This window comes from Lissotriton helveticus, chromosome 1_1 (assembly GCF_964261635.1).
Source record: "Lissotriton helveticus chromosome 1_1, aLisHel1.1, whole genome shotgun sequence".
Taxonomy (NCBI): Eukaryota; Metazoa; Chordata; class Amphibia; order Caudata; family Salamandridae; genus Lissotriton; species Lissotriton helveticus.
The window spans coordinates 1,951,291,088-1,951,305,959 of NC_136057.1; the positions used below are offsets into that span (position 1 = coordinate 1,951,291,088).

At 42.1% G+C, this 14,872-nt stretch overlaps 1 protein-coding gene across 1 annotated transcript in view; it reads left to right on the forward strand.

The window, feature by feature from the left end:
• Positions 1-14,872, forward strand: part of KCNT2 (potassium sodium-activated channel subfamily T member 2) — a 1,660,679-nt gene that overhangs the window by 79,092 nt on the left and 1,566,715 nt on the right. Inside the window, exons 3-4 of the mRNA XM_078650345.1 lie at positions 1,920-1,999; positions 6,066-6,165. Of these exons, the coding sequence (XP_078506471.1) occupies positions 1,920-1,999; positions 6,066-6,165 (180 nt within the window). The remainder of the gene's footprint in view (positions 1-1,919; positions 2,000-6,065; positions 6,166-14,872) is intronic.

Below are 14,872 nucleotides of genomic sequence, written 5' to 3' on the forward strand. Positions count from 1 at the left end.
GGGTTGGAGGCATGCATGGTGTCAGTGCCATTGTCCCTCACTCGCCCATGCATGGCTCGGGGGTGATTCCCACGTCAACTTAGATATGTGGCAAACCTGAGAGGCCACGGTTGGCTGCAGGCTTGTTGGAGCTCAGCCTGAGCATTTTGCTTTAAACCTTCACTTGGATGTTGTGGTTACCGAGACTCCTTGCTCCCCTGCCCCACGTGACAAGGGGCCGATCACAATGGGGATCTCAGCCACGTTCCATTCACGGGAGTCTTGTATTCCTGATCGCAGAAGTGCACTGGCTCCTCCGCCCTATGGGTGGGGTGACCAAATAAAACCTAACGTAGGTGCAGAAGTTTCTGCGCCCTGTGCAAATGCATATGTTTTAACAGTGCAAAGTGGTTTCCATATTTGACCTAGTAGGAGCACCCGTGTCCTGGCGCCCTATAATTGTATATGGTGATTTGTGTGCTTTCTGAACCAATATGCATTGCGTACACTAATGTCTTGATTTATGTACCTTTTTTTCATCATAACCTAATGCATTTCATGGCCTAAATATTCCCTGAGCTTAGGATGCATATCGAGCTGATTACTGCCTTATCAGGTTACTGAGTCCTGTTGCAGAAATTACTTCAAATGCACAGTACTTATGATTCATGTCATTTAGGAATGCCTTTATGTACAATATGCAAATTATATTTTTATATAATCCCGTGTGGAGTCGCTTTTGTGGTGTGTTCATTGTGTTCCTGTATGTGTGTTGCTCAAACACTTTACACATTTCCTCTGATGATAAGTCTGCCTTCACTGCGCCAAGCTACCAGCGGGTGAGCACAGGTTTTCTTTAGTGCGTAACATACTTCCCTGACTAGACTGGTGGGTTCTGCTTGGATTAGGGTATACACTAGCCAACCAGAAACCCCATTACTAACGGACACCATCACACTTCCCTGAAACTGCTTAAATCCGTGGTAACTTGCTCTTTGTGCTATTCATTGCTAAAAAAGAAGAAAAACAGAATTCAGAGTGCAAAATTAAACACACTAAAAGCAGTTAGTAATTGCTGAAAAGAGATGTCAGTATCAGTTTAATGTATGACCAATTAAAAAAATGCTGTGCGTCAGAATGTGCGTTAATACGTCGAGATACTATATTGTCTTTCAAAATAATGACCTAAAGCGTGTAAAAAAGATCTCCTTTCTGTGGATAACTTTATCTTTTTAAAAAAATAGAAGAAAATGGAAAAGGCTCTTTCTGTTTTTGATGTTTAAACACCAGCTGTAATCGTGCTCTATGAACTGTCTTTTACCTGTGTTACTGTCTCTGGCAGCAGACAATGTCATGTAAGAAGTCAACTGTCTCCCATGTATTAATGTATTTTAAGAACGTATTGATTATAGGTTCTCTGAATGTATGTCTAAATCAAACACTCACAAATATGGTTCTTGCAGGCATAGTTTAGCTTAGTAATGGCTAGCTGGATGTGCTAGGAAAAGACCCCAACGTGATGGTCACTGCATTTAAATGAAAATATATTAAAGGTTGTTCACCCTACAACATCTTGGGTCGTAGGTTAAAAACTCCTCCCTTTAAAAACTATATTGGCTAATGGTTGCATGGCACTCTTCCTTTCTTTTATTGTTATGAAATAAACCATATTCTAACCATTGGAAGTCAGCTGATCCCATTCATTTTTAAAATGTCCAATGTAATCATGCAAGGTTTCAAATATTTCGAATTAGCCAATTATTCATTTGATTAAACAGTCTGCATACTATGAATATCAATTCATAATCAGTCCCCTGTTTCCAGGTTAAACAATGTTTTCAAGTTCATTGCAAAAGTTTCAATTGTATGTGCCTTTCAGCGGTGCTGAGACTTTATTATGCTTTTTCTTACAGCACTAGCATTTTTCTCTTTCTTTATAGGGTGCAAGTGGAATTTTATGTTAACGAAAACACATTCAAAGAGAGGCTGAAGCTATTTTTTATCAAAAACCAAAGATCAAGTAAGTAAATACGTTTTTAAGTTTTATGCAAATGTAAAGTATACTTTTGTAGACTAAGGGCTCAATGAGCAAAATCGTCCCATCAAAAATTGGATATCTTCATTACTTCCTGCATTTGAAGTCCATTTCTGACTTTTTAGGCATCCGCAAACATTGCAGCTATGCACATGAAACAGTCTAAACACGATGGATTTGAAGGAATACTTCAAATTGTCCTCTCTAGATTTTTCACAGGGTAAAATATAAACATGAGTAAATCATGTAGTAATGTGCTTTCCCATATTTAAATGAGTTTCTTCTTTTGCCCACATTTTCCTTGTGAAGAACCCATTTTTCTAAATTCTCCGAGATTTACAGTTTCACCATTACCATGTCGACTCTTGATACAAATATCTCTTCAAACCTTTGCAGGAGTAAATTTATGGGATCTTCGTGGGTTGAACAGAAGAAGCAAAATATTTGTGCACGCATGGGAAATTATGAGTTTTTGAGTATTCACAGGTTTTACAGAGCTTTTACCTACCCCCATTTCCTGCTAATAAACCTTAGCTACCTTAGTTGTAAAAACTGCAAAGGACTCACACGTAGACTCCAGGTGTGTCAAGCTGAGCAACGAAGGTGTGTGAAGAGCAAGTAATAATTAGTGTGATGTGTGTGGCAATTTTTAATTCAGTTGATGAAATCACAAATATTTTGATATGTCTTGCTCATTATTTTATTAAGAAATGTGTTGCTAATTTTCAAAAGAAATACATTCAATTTCTAAGTGTGGTCAACTGAATACATAGTTATGTCGCTTGAAGTGCACACAATCGGACATTATCAATTAAAAAGGAGACCAAATTGTGTTATAGTTTGAATCTTAAAAGTGTATATAAGTACGAAACATGTCTCCATATATTAGCAAAGGTCTAACTCTACTTCAGATCAGCTATATAGCTTTTATTATATTCTTGCAATTTTGCAAAAACAAATTATGGGATGACCTTAGGTCTGAATATAACAGTCTACACAGACTACACAGATATACAATCTAGCAAGTCTCCCCACCCTGCTATCTGGTGGCTTCATCTTGGGAGGAAATGTGGACGAGAGCTACATGCGTCTCACCCAGCAAATTACTGAATCCCTGGATAAAGTGGTACCCTTACAAAAAGCAAGGAATAGGCCCAAACTTGCCATGCCTTGGTACTCTAAAGACCTTCTCCAACAGAAGCTGTGGTGTAAGCAGGCGGAGAGAGCCTGGCGGAAGCACTACCTAGAGATTGACAAAGCCTGTTATAAACAGGCCCTCTTGTGCTATAAAGCGCAAATTAAATGTGCCAAAGCCAAGTTTCTCGAGGAGACGCTGACACAGGCAGTAAATAAGTCCCAAGCTCTGTTTAAAATTGTTAAGGACCTATCCCATCCGGCCTGTGTGGCTAATTGCATTCCAGCCTCTCAGTCCCTATGCGACTCCTTGGCAGCGGCCTTTGAGGACAAGATTGCCACCATCTTAAGTGGGCTCTCTGATTTAGCTTCCCCCTGCCCCCAGTTCCAGATGGGTACGGCCCCATTGTACATCTCTGGGACCCCTGAGGTTGCGATGGAACAGGCACGGCTTGACAGTTTTCCCCTCCCCCTTTATGAGGAGTTTTGCCAATTGGCAAATGGTGTGTCCTCCGGATCTCCTATAGATCCGCTGCCCCATAGATTGTGGAAGGTGTTTCAAGAGGAACTCTTTCCGCCTCTGTTTTCCATCTGCTGCCAATCCCTCAGCACTGCCACGGTTCCGGATTGCTGGAAACTTGCCGTGGTCTCTCCCCTCCTGAAGAAGGCAACATTGGACCCCTCTTGTTTGGGGAACTACTGGCCAATCTTGCTGCTTCCATTTCCTATTAAGATTCTGGAAAGGTGGGTCACTAAACATCTGTCCAGTTTTTGGGAAATTAACAACTGGCTGGACATGGCCCAGTTCGGTTTCAGGCCTGCCCAGGCACCGAATCTGCGCTAGTGGTTGTCCTGGATGATCTTCGTTCGCGTGTCGACTCAGGTCATGCAGCCTTCTTAGTGCTGCTTGATATGTCGGCCGCGTTCGACACGGTCAGCCACACTATTCTCATCAGCAGATTGGAGGAAGCCGGGGTGGCTGGTCTGGCTAGAGACTGGCTGGTCTCCTATCTTCAGGATCGACATCTACCGCCTTTTAGATCTGGCACAAAAAAAGTGGGGCAAGGGGTACCTCAGGGGTCGGCCATCAGTCCCATTTTATTTAATCTCTACCTCCGCCCCTTAGTTAAGATGATTAAATCTTTCGGTATCACAGTTGTTAATTATGCCGATGACACGCAGCGTATCTTTTCCTTGGAAGGTTGAGAGGCTGTGTCCCAGGAGACCTTTCATCGCTGCATGACAGCCACTGCGAACTGGCTGCGCATTAACTCTCTTCAGTTTAATGGCTCAAAAACTGAGGTGCTGCACTGCTCTATGGATCGCATTCCTCGGCCTTTGCCGGCGGATTTCTGGCCCACCGCTTTCCAGGGTACAGTTGCGGCAGCAGACTCCGCTCGTAATTTGGGCGTTATGTTTGGACCAAATTTGCAGCTGAACGTCTTTGTATACAAAACTGTCGCTACATGTATGATGCTGCTCCGCATTCTACGTAAGATTCTCCCTATGCTTCCGGCTAAAGCTAGACCAGAAGTAGTGCGTAGTATTATTCTCAGTAGGCTCGACTACTGTAACGCACTGCTTCTGGGTGCCCCTGGTATTTTGATCGGAAAATTGCAGCGCATCCAGAATATGGCTTCTAAACTGGCCCTTTCTCGACTGCGTTCGGCTTCTTCATCCCTTGCGCTTAAGGACCTCCACTGGTTACCTGTCCACCAGCGCATTTGTTTTATAGCGTTGTGTATAGTGTTTAGGGCCCTCCATGATCAGGGGCCTGTCCCGCTACAAGAGCTTTTTTCCTGGTACTCGACCTCCAGACCCCTGCGATCTTCATCGGCATATCTGGTCACAGTCCCTAAGATCCGGAGGATATGGATGGGAGGCCGTTTCTTTGGATATACTGCGGCCAAACTCTGGAATTCTCTGCCAGTGACTCTAAGGAGCATGGGGGAATTCTTCTCATTTAAGAAAGGCTTGAAGTTCCATATATTCCCCAGGGCAGTGTAGTGCTGTGTTTTGCGTTGGTCTGGATAAGTCAAAGCACCAGGATACCCATTGGGTTACAGTTTCGCGCTATACAAATACGCAATGCATACATACATACATAAACTTTTTGATTTTCAGCAGCGACAGCAAGCTCGGTCTTAATAAAAGTGAAACAGAGGCATTAGTTTTTCTAGCTGTCGCTGTATTACGTATTCTGATGGCGGCGGCATGGAAAGACACTAACGCCCCAACTTTCCAAATGTGGCTGACTAGGCTCTTAGGAATTCATAATATCGAATCCACACTGTATTTGTACAAGGGTAGGAAACTGTGGAACTTTGGTTGTAAAATCTGGGCTCCCCTGAAAGCCTGGAGGGAGGGCCAGTAATAATCAATCAGGCTGTGGGGATCCGATATATTTGTTGTTGAACCCCCTTGGATACATTTTATGGACTCCCTTGTAAATGCTTGAAAAACTTTCCACCCCCTTCTTCCCAGTCCGCCATTCATATCTATCTGTACATATATTTATATAGCTATTTATATGCTTATTTATATACGTCCTTGATGGAATATCTGCGGAATTTTTCAACGAACTGTTTTGTAATCTGATGTAATTTTTTTTTTAATATTCCATGGACTTGTCGTATCATCGTATCATCTAATCTGATTTTTTTTTCTGCACATTGTCTCTTCTATTATGTACCATATGAATTCTCAATAAAAAAAAAGGTCTAAATATAAACTATTACATTATTTTTTCATGGATGTAAAGAGTCGTGTTTAGAAAATAAATAACATACCACAGTTCTCGCTTTAAATGTATAAAATAAAAATATGATCAAAATGAATTTGTTTCGCGTGTTTTTATATATGCACTTGATGTTTTCAATGTAATAAACTGTATTGCAATTTCTTTTCTTTTTTGCAGGTCTCAGAATCCGATTGTTCAATTTTTCCCTCAAGCTGTTAAGCTGCTTATTGTATATTATTCGGGTTTTACTGGATGATCCAAGGCGAGGAAACGGCTGGTACTGATAAATCTACTACATACGTTTTATTACCATAAAGTTAAAAATGCATGATGCTGAAGCCATTTCATAACTTCGTCTGATGAGTTCAAGTACCATGCTCTTTTGTTTTTACTCATTTCCACGCTCCTCTTGCTGCTTACTTCCAGAACACTACAAGTTAAACCAAAATGTCTCAGGGGCTTAAAAACCGACTGAAATCTTCATCGTAGAATCTGATTACATAATTATTTAGTGTTTCAATCTTAGTCGCAAATCAAATGGGTGCCATTGAATTGATAAAGAAACCATGTATTATTAACCCTTTGCATGCTGATGACAGAACCGCTCCGTCATCAGCTGCGGGTGCGCTGTGCTGATGACGGAGCGGTTCCGTCATGGCCCGCTCGCCGCTCATGCGCGGCGCGAATTCCGCGCCTGCGCTGAGCGTTCTATTGAGCGGGGCGGCCCATGACGAAACCGCTCCGTCACAAGCACAGCGCAACCGACGCTGGTGGCGGAGCGGTTCCGTCACCAGCATGTGCCCGCCGTATTTCCGCCCCGCCCCCTTAGCTTAGGGGTTAAGCAGTAGGAGAGAGTTTAATAAGTATTTTAAAATATACAAATAGTGATTATTTATGATTTTCCCTTTATTGTCACTGTAAACCGGGAAAAATATATGCCTATTAGTGGTCATGTGATTTTTATGTAGTGACTGTACACCAGTGCCGGACTGGGAGCAGCAACCAGCCATGGCAGATTGCTGCTCGACTGGCCCTGGGAGGGGGAGGCCGGGGGGAGGTGCTAGCAAGAATCACTGCTGGCGCTTTTGTTACAGGGGGGAGATATTGCAGCACTGCCTGGAAACCGGCCCACAGTGACATAACCTGCTCCCATGGGCACAAAAGCGGCCCCCACTCTTTTTGTCCACTAGGGAAATGCTGGGTGCCCGCTACGGCCAGTCCGTCCCTGCTGTACACCAATACTAGGCAAGGTGGCAGCAGAAATATGAAAGTGAGTCTTTGAACACACTCACATTCAAACTAGGCCCAGGTGAAATTTTAATTTACGCCAGCATATTTTGAATAATTTCAAGAATTTTACATTAACTGAGATTCATAAAATGGCTTCCTTTTGCTGTTGCCTTGCCTTAAGAAATTACACTGATAGAATATTGGAAAAACAAAATGCGAGCAGATGTGGTTCACGGCAATTGTGTTTTCCACATTAATTTGTTAGTGGGAAATTTGTTCCTGTGTCAGAAATGGTCATGAGGATGCATTCTGTGCTCAAATTTAGCTTTAAATTATTGATTTGCATTTCACATAAGTATGCACCATTTTGCATCATTTTCCTGAAATTTCACATAACTACAAGAAAGCATATTACATGATTTTACATACCCAAAGTTCAAACATTCACAAGACAACCTATCAACTCAGAGTTTCAGCAGACCTGGATATGATTTAAGCCCACATGTTCTTAAACTAAATCAGCCCTGTCTTTGATACAATTCTCCCGAGGTCTCATGTCAGTCAGGAGGCAGATGCACAGCGGGCACGCTCATCTCTCCTCAGATTTATAAATATTTTTCAGAATTTACACATTTAGGTCATCTCCTTGGCAGAATCGCTCTCTAAAGCAGCCATACGTTGACATGTAAAGCTTTCCGACACAGTACAAAACAGAAAGAAGTATATCTTAACAGAAGTTCAATGCAGTAACATGATGTGAATGATTTGATAGTAGTACATGTACCCGGTGCGTTGACAAAGTTTTGTGAACTTTCAGTTTGCATACATAATGTAGGTTGCTTGTCAAGTATCACGAGTATGCACAAGTTCAAACTTTAATACCTCTTTAAACAGGTTTGCAAATTTAGCACACTGCCATGGCTAGTCCAACTAGCAATAACAATAACTCATTTCACTCCATGGAAGGGGAAATACATTTTGCTCAATAACACTTTTTTTTTTAGAACAACTGTACTAATTAACACATAGTCACACTATAATTACTACAGTGCAAATATGAAATTTGAGTTTATGACCCTAGGACAGAAAAGTTGACAATAGAAAAACACTGTTGACTGCCTCATAGATTGCATGGAACAATTACTTTACAAAGGGAAAGTTTTCTCCCAGTACTCATAAGGGCTCTTCAATGTTATTTTACCATGCTGAATAGAATATGACAGTACACACATCTGCATATAATACTTATATTCTGTTTACACGAAAACCATTAATATCAAACATTTACAATATAAAGTTTATTACCCATACAAAATTGTTATTTCTGTTACCAAGGTCAGAAGGAAAAAATTCTGAATCACTCTTGCTGACCTTCATACTTGAGAGCTGAACATCAACCTAGGCTCTCAATAGCAACGGCCCAACTAACAGAGCTACAAATTTGGCCACACCAATATCAATTTTATCAGCAAATGTCTCAAATGACATTATTTGTCAAAACACAGTGCATGGTAGAGTGGCAAGGTATAGATAGTGTTGTCTGGGACGCTAGCTGAAAAGAGTGTGTAACAAGGTCCACTACTTAAATAATTTGAAGGCAGCAGATACATTGTAAAGGAAAGTTATACCTAAAAAGTTTTACCTATATACTTTTTAAAGTTTGTGTAGTTTAAACTTGGTTCATGTAGGGAAAATAAATGTTCCTAACTATAACTAAGATTTAACCTTTGTTTTTTTCATAGAATTCCAATTTAGTTTATATTTTTAATAAAAATGTGTTTCAAATCGTAGAATCCACTGTCGCAAGTGGAGATTTCTTATGTGGAGTGCCATACAGCACAGTGTAGAACAGTGTTGTAAAGTCTATTGTCATAGAGTGGGGTATTATTATTTAGAATCGAGTGTAGTGGAGTGTAGTAGGATATCATTGAGTGTAGTAACTGTTATATAGTTTAGTGGCATGGTATCCCATTTAATGGAGTCATGTATCGTAGACTGGAGCAGCGAGTTGTACAATGGAATGACATGTCAAACAGTAGATTAGGGTGTCATAGACTGTTGTGGAGTGATTTAGTGTGGAGAAGGGTGAACTGGAGTGTAATTGTTGCAAAGTCATCCTGTGCCCTGGGCACCTCCATTTGTTTTTCTAATTGATAGTGGTTGTAACTGACTCTGACTGTTCCTGGGCTTTCCTAACCAGAGCCAGTGCTAGGCTGAAAACACACTGGGAATACAGTGAAAAAACCTACATACACTAGGTACACTATGGGTTAGGGTACCCCTATGATTGGCATGACCTCCCATATAAGACCCTAGTACATAATAGGGAAGGGGGATTAAAACTACCTTTACGCCCCTAGTATATAATAGGGCATGGCAATTTGGAGACCAGAAGCCCTTTCTGCACTTGCATGCTTGTCCTGCCGGGAGCCTGAGGTCAGTTTAAAAGCAGGCCTGTGTTGCAGGACTGCTTTTAACATGTAAATTGTGCCCAAACTCGACTTTGGTGTTTTGGCCACTTACAAATGGCTAAACTACAATATTTTGGCATGTTAGGTACCTCTAGGGTCTCCCTGAGGTGTGAGGGGTCAGGTACTTATAAGGAGGACCATTATAAAAAGAGGTTTTATGTGCATTGGGGATAGTGAAATTGCACATTTCACTTCCCTCAGTGTGGTAAAATGCTTCCACAAATCGACGTTTGTAGTGAAGTTCTACATAAATATCTTCAGAACACTTAAAGACTTCCTGAGGTGTCCCGGGTGGGGGGGGGGGGGGTTATGTAGTTTTGTTAATAATTATTGCAAGGGACCACAGAAAATTATCATTCAAGGACTTTCGAGAATGGTATTGATAAATCCAACAATATGCTGTTATTGAACTAATACTAAAATGTACCGAACAGAGAAGTTATAAGACTTTCTTGCCTGTAAGCCAAAATGTAGCCTTCTTCCATTGATTTGTCCTGATTGGTCAGTGGTAGGTGGATTAGCCTGGTTGTTTTGATGAAGTAATAAGTAGCACCTGACCTGAAGAGCCATCTGGGAGGAGATCGTTCTGCTGCATAGGAATGTCAGAGCATGGGGGAGGGGTTGTAAACTATGAACTTCAAGGGCACAGGGAGGCAGGCAGGGAAAGCCAGGTCGATTAATGCCCAACCCCCCTTGAACTAAGCCAGATGGCACACAAAGGGAAGGAATGTGCAGATGCCAGGGGGAGGGAGAGTATGGAGATGAGCCATCCTGGAGTTTGGTTTAGCTAACTCTTGCCTCTCTGCTGAGACTTCAGACATATTGATTTTTGTAGAAATAGTGCTTTCTGGGAGACCATTGTCCCACAATTTGGAGAATATGGTGAAGCTCTGGGGTGTTGCATCGCATTGGACAGCAGCCACGGCCCGTGGAGGGAGTTGCGGTAGGGCAGAAAGGCAGGCGGGGTAGGGGCAGGGTGGGGGGTGCTAAAAACCAGAATATGGATAATTGGAGGTAAGTAAACAATTTAATAAATAAAATGAATTTTGTAGCGCGCTCTGCATCGCAAAATGCTGACTGCTGAATTTATATAGTTTTATGTGAGTAAAATCTGAACCTAACTATAAATTCCCTGTATCCTCTGGTTTGTTAGTGACTATATATGTATACATGTAAGAATGGTGGGGCAGTGGGACTGGGATCGGGGATTTTGATGGACGATGATGAGGGAAAATTAAATAAATAATTAATTTCTCAGCCCTACCGCCCCACCACTCTTACCTGCACGGACAGCGGCTGACCTGTGCGCCAAACATTTTTAAAAAAAGGTATAAGAGCCTAGGGTAGGGGTACTTTAATACCCTGAACCAGAGGTTTCCAATCTGTTGGGCATGACACCCAGGGGCGGGCGTGGAGTCGTGGGAAGGGGGCCGTGCATTCCCCACCTTCAGTTTTCCCTGCAATCCAAAACATTTGCGATCTTTTAGGAAAAACACAGACATCCTGGGATGTCTGATCTTAGATCGTTATCAGCTGCTTGCCTGAATGAAATGCAAATGTGCCTTATCAGTTAATCTGCAATTATAAAGGATGCCTGGGAGGGGTTCCAGCTTTAATTGATGAAATAACCCCAAGCAGTGTGACGACAAAGATTTGGCTTTTGAGTGGAAGTGCAAAGAGTTAACAACTGGGCTGGAAAGTGCTTACTTTTCATTTCAACTGCATTTACACTGTCCTTAGTCCCCCTGAAGAGTTGTTGAAGGGACAGTTATGTGAAAAAAAATTGCATTACATATGTTCTGGTATTACTAAAATCTATATTTTGGAAGCACCATGCTATTGTAAAATTTATATACATGTTTTGCAGCATTCTATCTTACACTGTGTGTAATGCAAATATCAAAAATTGACTTACATATTCACAGTGCTTTCAGTCACAGGCTGTGACCTCGTAGCACTAAAAATACACATCACTATTCTCCACTGCACCAATCAAGTTTAAGTCTGTTGTTCTCTGGTTACTAACATCCCTGTGCAGTTCTTTAACTAATAGTGGTGTCATAATGTACTATAGTGCATTTGCCACTGAGTAACAACTTCTTTTTATTTATTTTTCATTTACGGTGTCATTATTTTATATGTAGATACCTGATGGTGAAAGACCTAAAAACATACAGAATAATTTGGGGCTTATATCGGAGAGGCTTGCATCGCCAGAGCATCACACTTTTTTATTCTCTGGTGGCGCAAGTGTCTCAACCATACTTATGAGGCGGTGCAAAGTCACCCTGCATGGCTTTGCTTTGCCTCATAGATATGGAGTAAGACATAGCAGTGCAAGTCATTGTCTTGCCTTACTCTGCATCAAGGAGGGGTTCCATGGGCTTTGTGTTGGTTTCCCATGCAACACCAATGGATTTTGATGCTGCCCCACATTTATAAAATCATGTAAACCTGGGGCAGCTCCAAAAACGAATGCCTCCCCAGTGGAGGCGTAATGAGGAGAAATTTTTCATTTCTCCACGCTTTTTCCTCTTTTTCTGCAGCTCACATAGAGAGAGGAAAATGCCTCTCTGGATTGTTTATGTGACGGAAGGTGGCCCTTCCTGTACAAAACCAATCCTGACCATATTCGTGTTAGGCAGCAATTTGTGCACCATCGCAAAAGAAAAGGACGGAAATGGACTGTATTTCATAAATACGGTGCATTCATGCCCTTTCACATTGGCGTAGGGGCTATCGCAGCATGAAAACTTGTGGCGCTGCCCTGTGCCAATTCCTCATAAATGAGACTCTTTTGGGCCCGATTCACAGAACTAACTTAAGACAAAATCCTAAACTTACTACCATTTTGGTATTCATAGCAGGCACTTACTCATTTTGGTAGGACTTGTAACTTTTGGACTCCTAATCTAAGAAAAATCCTAATTTTAAGACTTTCGGCATTCACAGAAGGCATTTAGGAGTCCTAAAGTTAGAAGTCCTAACTTTACTACTCCTAAACTGAGAAAAATTCTAATTTTAAGACTTTTGTTAGTCACAGAAGGCATTTAGGAGTCCTAAAGTTAGGAGTCCTAACTTTACTACTCCTAAACTGGGAAAAATCCTAATTTCATGACTTTCGCTATTCACAGAAGGCATTTAGGAGTCCTAAAGTTAGGATTCCTAACTTTACTACTCCTAAACTGAGAAAAATCCTAATTTTAAGACTTTCGGTATTCACAGAAGGCATTTAGGAGTCCTAAAGTTAGGAGTCCTAACTTCTGTGAATACCAAAATGAGTAAGTTTAGGATTTTGTCTTAAATTAGTTCTGTGAATTGGGCCCCTGTTTTTAGCTACACCTTTGCCCATACACCCAGGCTCATTGACCTTTGGTTTGCTAAATACTATTTATTATTATTTCCTGTGGGAGGGATGGGCAGAAAAAGAATCGAGGAGGTCTAATGCGTGGATCAATGATGCCACAATTTATTAAAGTTTAACAAAAAATAGGCAAATGAAAATAGGGTTGGTTGATGGTCTTCTTTCTTCTGTTTTCGGGTTGGGTCTTTTCCCTCCAGGTGAGTGGTGCCAACGTCCCCCGGGTACCATGGAAAGAAGAAATGGTATGCGGTAAGCATTTCAGTTCTCTGAAGGCTTTAACTACTTAAAAAAATGGAAGACCTTCACCAAGGGAAAAAGGAGCGTGGAACACCCAAGTGTACAGTTTGGATGAACAGGTAAGTAAAAATCAAGGTGGATAAAGCAAAGTGAATCAATCCTCTTACTATGTCAAGACCTGCCAAGAGACGGGTTACCTTACTTTCAGGTAACTGTTTTAACAATGTTATTTCCGTAGCGTAGAGTTTCTTAACTTCAAAAACCCTCCCCTCCTCAGTTTGCCTCAGACCTGTCTTGCCTTATCTCAGGTGGAGGCTTTTACCCTCTACTCATACACATTCGAGTGTGTACTCTTGCGCCCCGGGTGTTTTGCTTATGCTCCAGCCCACCCACACCAGTATGCAGAAAACCCACTTCCCTCCCAGGTCTCACGCGGCATTTAGGACAACCATGCACAGTCCCTTCCTCCCCCTCCCTTCATGTCCATTTCCCCGGTTCACATACCGCGGAAGTCGTAACTCTCTAGAGTTACGGCGGCGTGACGGTGTTCTCCAAGGGCGTCCACCAGTCCTCCATCCAGGCGTCTGGTTCCACGTCTTCTTCCTCCGGGTTGCTGGGGTCTTTGCCGCCGGTCCTTCGCTCCTCTCCAAAGCACTCCTTTCCACCGTCCACGGCCGCGATCTCTTCCTTCAGTCTCCCGATCTCCAACAGACTGTCGATTTCTGGCGTCTTCCTTTTAGGGGCTGGCCCCGCCTTTCGAGTTCCTGATTGGTCTCCCTACTTTCCTGGTTGTTCCTCTTCCTGTGTGTAAGAGGAATTGGGGTTAGTTAACTCTTGAGCTCCTGACGACATCGGTTCAGCACGCTTTCGGTACTCAGGGAACTCGAGGTTAGTGGCCCTGAAAGGGGTGAAGGCAGCTCATCCTCACATTTCCCCACCGTAAAAATTATTTTCTGTGGTAATTGTGGGCGTTTATGGTTGTTGATTGTTGTTGATGATGAGGAGTACCAGGAAATCTTTGCCAGAAGGGGGTCCTTATGCCTGAAAAAGTTTGACAAGGTGGTCTCGGCATCAAAATGTTTGAAGACCTATACATTGTAGGGGGTCCCAGATGGAACCCCATGGGGCCAAAGTAAAAAACTAAATGTAATGGTTGCTGTGATCCTCAAAGCCTATCACGGGAGCCAGCGACACTGCCCTGCTCCTGCAGAAGCCTAATGGGTGCGCAGGAGCATCGCTGACTCTTGAGAGAGTCCTGGAGTTCACAGCAACCATTAAAGGCATATGTGTCTGTGGTGGGTTAGCCACATATGCACAGTTGGCCCTGCTTTTGACCTTGCATATTACACTCATGACATGTTCTATGACATCATTGATAACATGATTAATGACATCTGAAATTATATCATTCATGACATCACTGTGCATGGTAGGCGCACAAGATACAGTTTTTTTAATCAAACTATAACTAGTGAATTACCAAATGTATGGTGCTGATCTTTTGGTACATGGAAGTTGCTGTTGAGAACCTTATAATAGCCAGATGTAACCTCTGAGCTCTGTTAGACGAATGAACTTATCTGTTTAAAATATTTAGTAAATATCGGGTGGAGCATCATCTTTTATACATCCTTCTCATCCACGTATTTCAAAATCATATTCCCATGTTAGGAGTTTGTGGT